The sequence below is a fragment of the Hyposmocoma kahamanoa genome, unplaced genomic scaffold (genome assembly GCF_003589595.1).
Source record: "Hyposmocoma kahamanoa isolate Upper Pololo Valley unplaced genomic scaffold, ASM358959v1 86, whole genome shotgun sequence".
Lineage (NCBI taxonomy): Eukaryota > Metazoa > Arthropoda > Insecta > Lepidoptera > Cosmopterigidae > Hyposmocoma > Hyposmocoma kahamanoa.
The window spans coordinates 3,349,492-3,362,846 of record NW_020654289.1 but is presented as its reverse complement, the minus strand read 5'-3'; the positions used below and the strand labels follow the sequence as shown (position 1 = coordinate 3,362,846).

The following is a 13,355-nucleotide window of genomic DNA, read 5'->3' as shown; positions in this document are numbered from 1 at the left end:
TGCTTGATGGCATTCGTAAATGAGCCCTGAGTTTATGTCATAGCTATTTAGTGCTTGAAGTACTGACATACTGTCGGAGAGTATTCGAATGGAGTAGTTCTTTACTCTTCTCGCTATGATTGCTTCTGCCGCCAACTTGATGCCCATGCATTCAGCCTGGAATACTGTGTTGTGGGCACCAAGCGGTGCTGATATCCTAATATTGAGGTCTTCTGAGAATACCCCAGTACCTGTTCCTGAGTTTGTTTTAGATCCGTCAGTGAAGACTCGGACCTCTCTGGGGTTCAGTCCTTCGTTGGGATCTTCAAATAATTGTATCTTGTATTTTTTGTCAAAGATGTATTGTTTTGGGATCCTATCCACAACCGCCTCCAGTAGCGGTTCCTCATTGACAGTCTTGTAAAGGATTTCTGTGTGTGGGGTCCTCGTGTGCTTCCAAAGGCCGGCTCTGTTTAGACGCACTGCTGTTGACGCCGCTTCCTGTCTGATGAACAGTGGGAGGGGTCGAAGGTCCAGCATTGCTTCGAGGGCCGCAGTTGGAGTTGTCCTCATGCAGCCGGTCGTCGCCATGCAGGCGAGTCTTTGGAATTTGTCCAGCTTGTCGGTTGCAGTTGTCAGCTTGGTTCGTGGCCACCATACTACCGCGCCGTAACTGATCATGGGTCTTATCACCGCGGTGTAGAGCCATAGTGTTATATTGCTTGCGTAACTGATATGGAAATAATGCCCGTCGTAGAAGTGACATTTAGAGAAGAGCTAACAACAATTTCACCAGTGAATAGCTCCAGGAGTAATACTCTCACTTAAATTTCGAGGTTATAACCACTTATCTGTTTTTAGTAAAGCGTTTACTTTGTCCTTCCGTCGTGGCTATATTTTTCCTTTGATTACGTCAAAGCAACTTATTTTTGATCGTTCTCGTCAACCTCTGCTGTCCACATTTGCTTCTATCATTCTATACCCTACGACTTTAATTTTGGAAACTAACCTGTATCACCTACTATAAGCCCATTTTAAAACCAATCCCAAGATGTCTTTACCCACGGGCTGACACATGTTGCTGTCAATTCAAGCTGGTCTTCGTATAAAACGGAAAGTTTTTCCACGTTCAATGTTTAACGATAAATCCTTGGACCGCTATAAAAGCATATCGCTTTTGTTGGACAAAAGCGTTTTATATACCATTTGAACCATGAACACCTCCATAACATTGAAATCGTTCTAATCGTACGAGCCTGTCAAAACAAATCGTCACAGTTTTTATGTCCCGTTTACCGTTTACGAGATCGTGTCGATATAGCTGTGTAATAATCGCTTGCAAATACTTGGATCTCGTTAAAATGATTATATTAAAGAGGCAACAATATTATACTTCACTCGTCTGTAATGCTTTTCTTTGATTACCTGGCCGTTTGCCGTTGTCAATTCCATCCGCATCGTCTCCACCTTATTTTAATTTACCAAAATAAATAATTGTCAAAGCGAGATTGGAACAATATGATACGGGTAATACCGGTTTAGGGAGACCGCCGCCATCAATTTTGGTTTTAATTATAAGGTGACATAAATAATTATCATTAACCTCTTGTAATCCACTGCTGGACTCCTGTGTGAGCCATTTAATATTGTGCAGTTCATTGTTGAGTTAAAGCCTTGAAATTGCAGGGCATTGTCTTTTGCACCCCCGACGCTGCTGCCCATTGGTGATCAAAGAATATACCGCCATCGACCAGTCACTAGAACCTAGATAACAGTAAAAGCTCATATGGTGTTTGCCCACTTACGTACCTAACTATACTATTTATTAGTATTTACTCCAATTACATTCCCGGCCTATTCTACTCTTCATAAATTAATACCAAAGTACTACACGTGTTTCTTCCTTCACGATAGCAGCCGGTGTGAGTTTTAAGAATTTGGGTAACATTTGAATGAGCGGGAACCGCACGGTGGCACACAGCTTTTGTTCGAAACAGTTGATTGCTTCCGATATACAAAACCACAATAGCATAGGAAGTGTAAGAAGAAGAACCAGCTGTCGTTACGCTTGAATAATGAATTCCTTAGAATTCGTAACGACAGTTGGTTCTTTTCACGACACTAGCTGAGAATGTCAGAATGGACGACACAATTTGCCAGTTTCGTTCCAGTCTTAATGCCGCAGCATTTGATTTCATTATAGGTTGAATAACACAGGCAGAATACAAGACAATAAGGGATAAATAGATAAGCACAGGAACCTGTGGTTTCGCAGTCAGAAATTAATTCCGTGATATCTAATTTGATATTTTCATCAAAGTCAAATATTATTTATTTCATAGGTAAGGAAATTACACTTAAAATCGTTATACTGATAAACTCTACTGCTCATTCGTAAGACAGGTTCCCCTGAGAAGAATGAGCAAGAAACTCTAAGGGTTGCTCTTGTAAATATACATTTGGATACTATTATCATTACAGCAATTAATTTAATCATCTTAGATCGAGACTATCTGTAAGAACTAAATGGGTCACTACCACGGATTTTTGTCCTCCATCCTTTAGTATAAAGTTTCTGTTTCGCTATAGTTTCAAACCTCATAAATGGCAAATTTTGAATATCGATCGGAATTATTATTATAGAAGCGTACATACACATTGTTCCTTAAATGAATTTGAGACTTTATGAAGACGACTGTCAAGAACAACTAGTTAATTTTTATTCGTCGTATTAATGCTATGTCTGTCACTATTTTTCATGAAAAAATTAATCTGCGTCATCATATCTATTATGTCTCTCGGTTTAATTTTTTATTTTCATCCACCATCTTAGTATTTTTAGTATGATGTTAAGTATTGTTTCGTTCTTAAGTTGATGTTACCGGCACATGAACCTGGTATCTCCTCATTTAGTGCCTACCAGCGTATTGACCGCTGCGCCACCAAACTAGTTATTAAAACTTTTCAATATTCTTCAGTAAAATTTTAATTTTCTATTTCACTTGATAAGTCACGATGAGGTCGACGAGGGTTCGCACTCTCTACAAACGAGACAAAGGAATAAGATAGATAAAAATTAGAGAGTAGAGTGCCCAAAATGCTTTTAGCGTTTTCTATTGTATAGTTACTGACTAGACGTTGGAAAAGGTAGATAGGCAAACCATTTTTGTTAAATTAAATTTATTTTTGCTCTGCAACAATCGAATGCTGTTATAAGGCGGCTTACCACGGTCCATGATTTTACAGATCCCTCTCACGGCCAACGACCGGACACACCCTTTCTTTTTAATAATTAAATGATTATAGAATGACAATCCATTGCCAGGCACCGATCTCGCCTGTATTTCGCTATGCATTGATCCATGTACCGCTGCAGATGCTTTTCACTCAAGATGGGCCTCTACCCTTAGCCCACGAGAGCAAATTTCTACGAGGTGATGTGTTAAATCACGGACCGTGGGGAAGTCGCCTTTACAAGTCAATGCTGTCATGATTGTACGTCATGGTTCTGCTGTTTACGAATTTAATGTTTATTTTGTCGATTTGGAAGTTTCAGCAATATTTTTACATAAAAACTCATCAGCATAAGTGCTTCAAAAATAAATCCCTCTGAACAAACCAAATTTCGCAACAGTGACGTGGACGTGACTGCCGGGCAGGCAATTATAAAGTTAAATGAACTCCCACTTGCCTTCATTTACCGCAGCACTTTGCACCTTGTTTACTATTGCATTAAGTTGATTAATTGAATTGGTTGTATTTGAGTAAATAATTGATTTTTGTAATTTATACGTGTCAGGTCGTGGTAGGATGTCAATTGTCGTGAATTGCGTATTATAACAATTTACAGGAGTTTCAAGTAAAACTCAGATAGTAAGTCCACAAAATGATCTCCTGGAAAACATAAAAAGACAAATACAAAAATTACTATATATAAAAATATTACATAAGGCAAAGAGAATTTTAAACGTCCTGTGCTTGTATCTGAAGGAAATTTCCTCTTCAGCATTTTCACAACAGTAAAATTTAAACCAAAACCAGTAAAATAAAGAATCCTAGCAAAATAAATACGCCAATGGAAGTACCGATTAAAACCATTTCCGAAAGAAATCAGATCCGCAAAGTGAAATTCCATTTTGTTTTATAGACAGACTGATTGTTACGAAATCCAAAGAATCTTCGGATTTTTGTTCAAAGCTGTATTTTATTAAATAATAGTCGATCCTTTATTCATATTGTAAAACAACTTGCGTTTTAGATTTAGTATTCGTAATTACATATTATTATCATCAAATGTTCGCTTATATTGTGTTTCAGATTTCTTTGTTTGAGACATCAACATTAAAATGTCCAATTACACATAATTAACTTGTAATAAGATCTGAAGCATAATACAAAATGTACAACAATTTAGATATCTAGTCAGCCAATGGTAGCTGCAAAGGAACCTGGCTGAGTGAAGAAAAACTTTCATATATTTCTTAAAGATGGCGCTATATACACTTAGAAAAATTTGTAAGGTCTGCTGGTTCATTGCGTAGCTCAGTTGGGAGAGCGTCGGGCACGGCATGCTGAAGGCACTGATTTGTATCTAGCCGCATAAAAGGAATCTTTCTCAGTGTTCGATCTTGGTATTAATAGAGTCGTATTAGAATAAACTAGTGGAGCAATTTCACAAAAAATAATTTCATGTCATGGTAGTAAAAATCGTGATATTCAATAATCTTAATATTATTTAAACAATGTCTGATATAATATTCAAAATGAATGTTAAGGTACTTTAATAACTTTAATATAGAGCACTAATTGAAAATAAATGATACATAAATAACACAAACAAAATTCTCTCATGCCATTACTAAACAAACACTAACAATCCGGATTCCAATGTTGCTAACATTACTCACAGTTCTACCACTCTGCCAACTTTCATTGTTTGTACCAACTTTGGGATTCCTTTAGTTTTAATTACCGGACTGCAGTCGATAAAATTCCGCTGTAACAAGTCTTAAAGAATGCTACATCTGCTGAATGGTGCTATTGCGGATTCTTTGGGGAGTGTTTTGTGAATTCAACTCTTAAAGCGCTTTAACGTTTAAGTCAAAGAAATACAGTGAATTAGGAGCTGTGGTAAGGAAGATAGAAACTTTTTTAAATTCTTTTTTAGTTTTCGTTGTAGACCTTGAATACACGTTTTATAAACTGCGACAAGCCCGTTTAATATCTTTGATATATATATAATAAGTACCTAAAACTAACTTTCGAAAACAAAAAGTATGAATTATTTATAAGGGTATTCGGGACAACGGTTGTTACTATTCATGAAACAAAAGTATCGTTCTTCGTCCACTCATCTTCTTCTTCTAGTTAAATCTGACATGCTTATCGGGGTAGCAACTTCCAATTATCTTTGCTGTATGCTTTCTATTGAACTTTCTTATACAAACATTACATCACTTTTACTTTTATCTGGACAATATAAATTTTCTTCGGACTTCTCCCATCGTGTGTTTCTTCAATCTTTCCTTCTATGCTGTGTCAATGATGTTATCATTTCGCGAGACCTAACTTGTTCTCCATCATATCTATGCGCCTTTATTTATCTATTCTTTAAAATTAAATTACTTCCGTTAATAGCTGTGAATAACATGTCTATGATGAAACCGAAACTACTTAATATCTATTGTACCGTACTCAAACGCTCCCTCGTTTTAAGTCCATTATGATTTTGTTATCGCATTCCACGCACCCTGCCATTTGAAAAAAGTTTACTCAACAGGATAAATATCTTTAAATATTCAAGGGACAAAAGTTTTGCTTAACCGCACACACCTATTTACCGGTTAGTGTCAGCAAAAATGACATGGGTGCTTCGCATTGTTTTGGTTTGATGCCCTCTTCGTGAAAGGTCAGATGTGAGACGGAATGTTTTGTTTCGAATTTAACAGTAGGTAGTACACATTATTAAAAGGTACCATTTGGTTTCATTCATGGATTGGGTGATTAATACACAAACATAGGATCAACGTTGTCTTTAATGATTACCATAGCTCTGTTAGGTAATATCCATACGAGCGCCTTAAGACTTAAGTTAGAAATCGGACAATTTCGTTGTAAAAGCGTCTGAGATTGTATTATTCTTCCTAATGACTACCGTTTATCATCAGCTCACACGCATCCACTACTATACATAAGCACTCCTCTTGAGCACGCCAACTCTCCCGATCCTGCGCCGCCTTTAGCCGCTGCCGGCAACATTTCTCATTTATTTATTTAATTTATTTAATCAGGCTCTCACAGCAATGAGTACCGTCATATACACAAGATACCTGACCACCCAAGCCGACTTTGTGGACCTTTTGGTTCTAAGCACAAAAATGTGGAGAAAATTGTTAAACAAACTTAATCTTTAACCTGTGAGCCGTACAATTTATTTTGGTATGACTCTCTGGTCGTCTCATTACTGAATGACATTTTAAGAAAGTTTTTAACCCAATTTGATCTTTAACGTATGGTTCTGACTAGATACAGAACACAAATGTCAAACAACTTTTGTAACGCCGTCGTGGCCAAACGGTACAAGGATTGCTTTGCAAATTGAGGCAAGCATGGTTCGAGTCACTTTAAAAATAAAATATATTTATTTATATATTTAGCTATTTATTATGTAATATTGTATTTTTTTGTTTTTGACGTCGGGATAGGTGTAAGGAATGTCTAAGAATATTAGATTCTCAAAGTGAACCCCACCTTCCACAAACATTAAGTGAATGAAAAGTAACCTTGGGTAATTTAACACAAAAGGACAATCAATAATGCCTGAGACAATTCTTTTGATACAGGTCACATCAATCACTTTTCTTCAGTTTCTAGCGTAGCCATCTTAAAATGTTTCAAACGATTGTCGTATGATGCAAGTTTTGCAGCTAATTTGCTCGCGCGTCCGTCATTCCACAGGGCGTTTTACACTACGTTTTCCCCGTCGCCACTCTAGGACATGCCTACCATAGAGTAATGGAATACACTATCTGTGTTTCCCCATGACTAGAATGACTGAAGATCTGAGGAGGTTGTGGCCAAGCATACGTAGATTTTTAACAAAAACAAAGATCTCTTCAAAGACATTACAATGCTGATATCCTTAATCCACACTAAGAATCTGTATACAATATGAGTTTATGTATATTTATAACATTTTTTTCCTTGTTTCAGAATCTTAAGAATCAAATCATGACAACGAACGTGTGGGTAGAACAGGTAAGTGATTTCGTAAAGGAAATTTTTGTTTCATTGTTTTTAATGTTATTTAGGCAGCAAACAAGCTTACGGCCTGACTGGTGAAAAGTGAACACAGTCGCCTATGAACACCTGCTAACACCAGAGGTGTTACGAGCGCATTGTCAACCCTTTGGGATTTTTCCATTTCATTCCACAACCCAATTGTTCGTGGGAGGAAGTTCCTCTGAAACTGAACAGTACGAGATCGACTCGACTCCGGAGTTTGAGAATGAACTCTGATTTCTCAGCTGTATAGTAACTCCCAAAGAAATCATTGATCGACGTACAACCGTAAACAATAAACTGACAATATATATCAAGAAGAAAATATAGAAATGTTATTCCTCAAACTTACGCCCGAAATATCACAATAGAGAGTGACTTTTCCTAACTACATTCATTTGTAATGGGAAGGAAGTCCCGGGAACGACACGTAAACAGGGGCACGTCTTATTTCTGTACTATTGACAAATTGCTCCCGTCCGGACCTCACTCGTTCTGACAAGGTCGCTATGGGACATTTGGACACTCTTTTTAATTTTTCTCTCTCTTTATTTCTTTTATTTTTCCGCAAATGAATGCGAATTTGTGATTTTATTGTATGAATTACATTCATCGTAAAATGTAGAATATTTTATAAATAGCTTTAGCTGAAAATATCGACAAAAACTGTGATATATTTAAAATAAAATGTTTACAGAAATCTTTATCGCTTTCTACATTTTTTTTGTTGCGAATCAACAAAGCGGGGTCGATAAAATAATTCTTATCAGTAAAAGTATTTTTGTCGCGGTTTATTAGGTTGTAAATTTCACTTGCTTATTTCTACGATGTCACGGCCGCGGGACCTGAGATATTTCCTATAGAGCGGAAACAGGAAGGCGTGAATATGAAATTGTAATTTTTGAGTTTATTGAACGTCACGATGTTATACCTTGATATTCAATTATTTTTTGTGAAATTACTCCACTAATTTGTAGTAATTATCAATACGAAGATCGAACACTAAGATTCCTTCGATCCGGTTGGATTCGAACCAGTACCTTCTTAAATATTATTATTATTATTGTTAATTATAAGTAAAAGTGTGCTTTATTGTTTAAGAATTTTGTCAAGCATATTTATAAAATTCTTCTGTTAAGCATTGTGCTCTATTTTGGTTAAAGGTCAAGGACTGTACGACCTAACATCTGAATGTTTTCTCTAAATGACAGTAAGAGGAGATACGTACATTTATATATACGAGATACCTGACCCCCCAAGCCGACTTTGTCGACCGCTTGGTTCTGAGTACAAAAATGTTGAGAAATTTGTTAAACAAACTTAATCTTTAACCTGTGGGCCGCAAAATTTATTTTGATATGACTCCTTGGTAGTCTCATTAATGAAAGTTTTTAAGCCAATTTGATCTTTAACGTATAGTTCTTACTTAAATACAGAATACAAATTTCAACCAGCTATATAAGGACGTCGTGGCCGAGCAGTATAAAGATTGCTTTGTAAGTTGAGGCAAGCATGGTTCGAGTCACATTAAAAATAAAATATTATATAGCTATGACTATATAACATAGTATTTTTTTTGTTTTTAACCTCTGGATAGGTGTGAGGAATGTCTAAGAATATTAGATTCTAAAAGTGAACCCCCCACCTTCCACAAACATTAAGTGAATGAAATAAAAGTAACCTTCTTGTGTAATTCAACAAATATTTTAATATTTTATTCTTGTAAATTATAATTAGTAAACATATTTAAAATACTTACAGCCTGTATCTGTAACCACTGTATTTTGTTAAGCCTACTACACAATTTCCACAATTGTATCGATATTGACAAAACGCTAAAAAACTAATTTTATTACAATTAAAGTAGATTGATTGTTAAAATTCTTAAACTATCATTCAATTAATGGAATACCTTACGCATTTATATTTGAAGATTTCAACTTGACATCTCACAACTTTTTCCAATATTATTCATTTGAAACATATTATATAGGTAATATTGTTATGTCATTTTGCATAACAAACTATAGTTTTATAGGCTGCATTTTTACAAAATTATAAGGTAGTGCAGTAAATAGACATGTTACAATATCAACAATAACGTCACTCACTCTTTACATTATTTTTGCGATGACTCATAACTATAATATATATTATTAAAAACTACACAATTACCACTTCATTACCACAAAGAAAAGCCTTCAGAATCGATGACTTGCTGTAAACGGTCTTTCATGCCTGTGAACATCGACCAGCATAAATCTCGACCACGCATTGAACCTACATGGACACCACAAGGTCCTGGTCATTATTTCATGAATTTAAGATTTTGTAGTGGCAAAGGGATCTTCAATATGGCTATTGACAACACCTAGGTGACGACTAGATGCAGAAATAGGTAAACATTACCGGTGCTGACCCCGGCTGATTACGTTCCCCATTTCCAGTCGCTCAGGGGCGATTGATCCACAGCTTGACAGTGTTTCTCTGTGAACAAGCAATTTATAATAAATACTGCGTAATAGGCCCTCATAATTGTAGTTTCGAATTTCGCCTAATACTAGATTTATATATTTTTTAATTTTAATGATTCGTTAAACATGTTTCATAACACCCGTGGGATAATGAAGGATGGGGTGGTCCTTATTGCAAATTGAAGCCACCTGCAGCACTGTAAAAAATATAATGAGTCTACTTACCGCTATATGAAGTCGCCTTGCAATTTCTTTGATTGGCACATCTTGTCCATACTGAATAATAATTTATAATTTAAATATATGTAATAAATATATAATAATTCCGTTAAGCGTTAAGCGGCATATTAAAACAAAAAAGAACACCTTGAAAGTAATTAAAACTGAATAGATAAATGGAAACGAAACGTGGAACAATATGATATCACAGAAGACACGATCGTATGCAAACTGCTGAGCGATTTCTTCACTTGTTAATCTATCCATAACCACCCTATACTTTATTAATATTATCTACCCACCCACCTTAGGCAATTTCTGGTGAGCAAATATTGTGATTTGTCAAAGTGAAAAAATTCTGTTAAAAATATGACGTTAAAACAAAATAGTGCTCGTGGAATCGAACCACGGGTATTGTAACTGGCAGTCCATTCTACATACCGCTCGACCAATTTACTTAGACATGAAGTAACGAAATTTAGCATTAGTTTAAAAAAAAATATTGATCTTCTTCAAGCAACACTCCACTGTGTTGCTTATACCATAAAGTTGAAACTACTTTAATTTTTTCTTTGTTCAATACGTAAGATGGCTCTCAGAACCAAAAGGTCGGTTTGGGCATGTTTCGGGGGTCAGGTATCTCATGTATATGACTGTACATATGTAATATATGGTTCTGAATATTGATGCGCCTGGTGGCAAGCGACACGCCTGTCCACAGCAGTTGCAGTGCCACTTTAATTTGTAAAAATCAAAGGGGCTTAACCACGGCGCCGGTCACCTTGAGACATAAGTTGACAAGTCCCATGTGTCTGCAATTTCACCAACACCCTTTCTCTTCAAAACCGGAACGCAGTAATGCTTACGTTACTGCTTGCCGGTAGAAATGTGTAAGGTGGCAAATATCATGATGAACCTATTGTACGATGAAGGTTTTACTGCTACCTACGTCATCTAAGACGACACAAACACGTGTGGTTATGGTGTGGTCTCAATTGGAGTGTTTTTTTTTTGTGTAAATATTGTGCGGTTACTCCGTCATTTGTACACAGATTTCGATGATTCTTTTTTTATTGGAATAAATGGATACTTCAGTAATGATTCCATTTAAATTTCAAGAAAATATTCCGCTAAATCCGCGAATAAATCCGATTTAATTTCACTTACTTTCCGTTAAATGATTGGAGATGGGAGAACTCCTCAACTGTATGCAACAGCTGACTTGTGTTTGAGCTCAAATGTTTCGTTTTGACGAGGACGACTACTACGTCTTACTTTTATAAAGAAGCTATAATTGTAAATGTCCAATAAAATTATCTCAAAAACAAGCTACTAGTAACTACTTATATTACATCGTTGTTATGAGTAGCAAATATCTAGAACGCAGATATTGTCCAAATTCGCAAACTACCAGATGTATAAATAAATCGTAAACAGCTATCATAACATTTTTATTATCAAGAGAAGTCGCTAAAGTACTTGATCTTTAAATAGAGTGGGAAGATACTTAGAGAATAATAACGTAATATTGTTGAGTTAGCTAGTAGACTTTGTAAAAGTAACAAACATTCATTATCATCATCATCCACTTAAATTGCAAGGTAGAAAAGGTGTGCATCAGGGGTACATTCTACAACCTTTGCTATTCAACGTATATAAGAATTAAAAACAAGCTCAAAATTTTCTGATTCAACTTCAAGGTTAGGTACTGAGAAACTATAGCTATTTTATATAACACAGGAATGAGTCTTCCATTCTACTACGTCCATAAAAGAGAAAAGTTAGGGACTATCAAAATGTTGTTAATATGTAATAACATAGTCGGCAAATACGGCCTTGATCATTTTATTTACTGTTCCTTATTTATGGCCAAGTTATGTCCTTTCTAACTACATCTGTTTTGAGGAGTGAATCAAGTACCTTAAATTTTCTTCGTCTATCACAGAAATGTTATTTCTTCTTTTTAGTCGTATTTTACTAAATAATTTTAATTGTTGAACGTCGTGTTTCTAAAAGTTCCTCGTGGCATTATGAACGAGATGATTCCATTTCCTTCCTTTCCCTCGCCATGAGAAAAGCTGCAAAAGCTTTTCTCATGGCGAGGTTAAACAGGAAGATCAGAGAGTACAATAACTAGGTCAATTTGCCTTTAAAGTCAATGTTCATTTATGCCGTTCAATACAGGAACTCGAGAAACATTAAAAAACGTCAAAACCCAAAGTTAAGAGTATATTAATGTTGACTCTTATAAAGCACAAATAATGTTCTTGGCATAAACGTTCGCTAACCACGAACGTAGAATTATTAAAGTTTTTGAATTTTAATGAACAAAAACAATTTTCATATTTTGTTTTTACAACGAAACCACTTACGACATTTATGAACCTTAATGACGCTTAAACTGCTGAAATTGTTTATTGTGATCTTTTTTGGCGCCGTCTTTATAGATAGCCCTTTTCTTCTCTAACTGCTGTACCTAACAATTTTGTTTTAGCTAAGACGATCTTAGTCCGCTCTACAGTATTCATTGTCCGTCTACTTTGTATATGACTCATTTATAGAACAGGTGCTAACTCGACTAGTACCTGTAACATTTGTTTAATTAAATTACAACACCTACTCAAGAGAGAGACGATATGACTGACCGGATTGATTTTGTAAACGTTGAGTGACATAAAATTGCATAATGTAAAATAAAAAGAAGACCTATTTTAAGAATTAATATAGTAACACCGTTAGTTTTTTGGCATTTACTATACCGGGGAATATTCTCCCTACCTTCCAAATTGTTCACAGTTTCACGGCCCAAGTAGTCGAGTGGCTTGCATACCGGCTTTCATGGTGTCGTCATCTCTGAGGTTACGGGTTCGATTTTCGGCCGGTTTAGTGTAGAAAATTAACTTTTCTATATTGTCTCGGATCTGGGTGTTTGTGGTACCGTCGTTGTTTCCTATTTCCGTAATGCAAGTGCTTTAGCTACTTACTTTAGGATCAGTGGTAATGTATGTGATGTTCTCTAATAATATACATAATTGTAATGAGCACTTTCATTGCATGCCTAATCAGGTAAAACATGTGTTCCATAATAGTATGTTCTATCTTTCACACCATGTTTTAAGCAAATAAAACTGCTTTCATTTCATTCAAAACAAAAAATTTTTAGCTTTGTATTTAATAGGCTAAAGTGGTCCTTCGAGTGTTTATGTTTTTTTTGCATTGTGAGTACGTCTTTGTGTACCTCTATAAGACGTGTCTTTCTTTTCGTTGGTTACAATGTCATTATAAGACATGATAAGTCGTATCTTCATATATTAAGATATATAATATATAAAGATATATTCTGAATATATATGTATATATATCTATATTTTTAATAATATAGATATATATAATATATATATA

The 13,355-nt window shown here is 35.4% G+C and overlaps 1 protein-coding gene across 3 annotated transcripts in view; it reads left to right on the top strand.

Annotated features, from left to right (window-relative positions):
- Nucleotides 1-13,355, top strand: part of LOC113234682 (acetylcholine receptor subunit alpha-like 1) — a 516,505-nt gene that overhangs the window by 476,013 nt on the left and 27,137 nt on the right. For all 3 annotated transcript variants that reach the window (XM_026470117.1, XM_026470115.1, XM_026470116.1), the window contains one exon: nt 7,192-7,236. In XM_026470117.1, the coding sequence (XP_026325902.1) occupies nt 7,192-7,236 (45 nt within the window). The remainder of the gene's footprint in view (nt 1-7,191; nt 7,237-13,355) is intronic.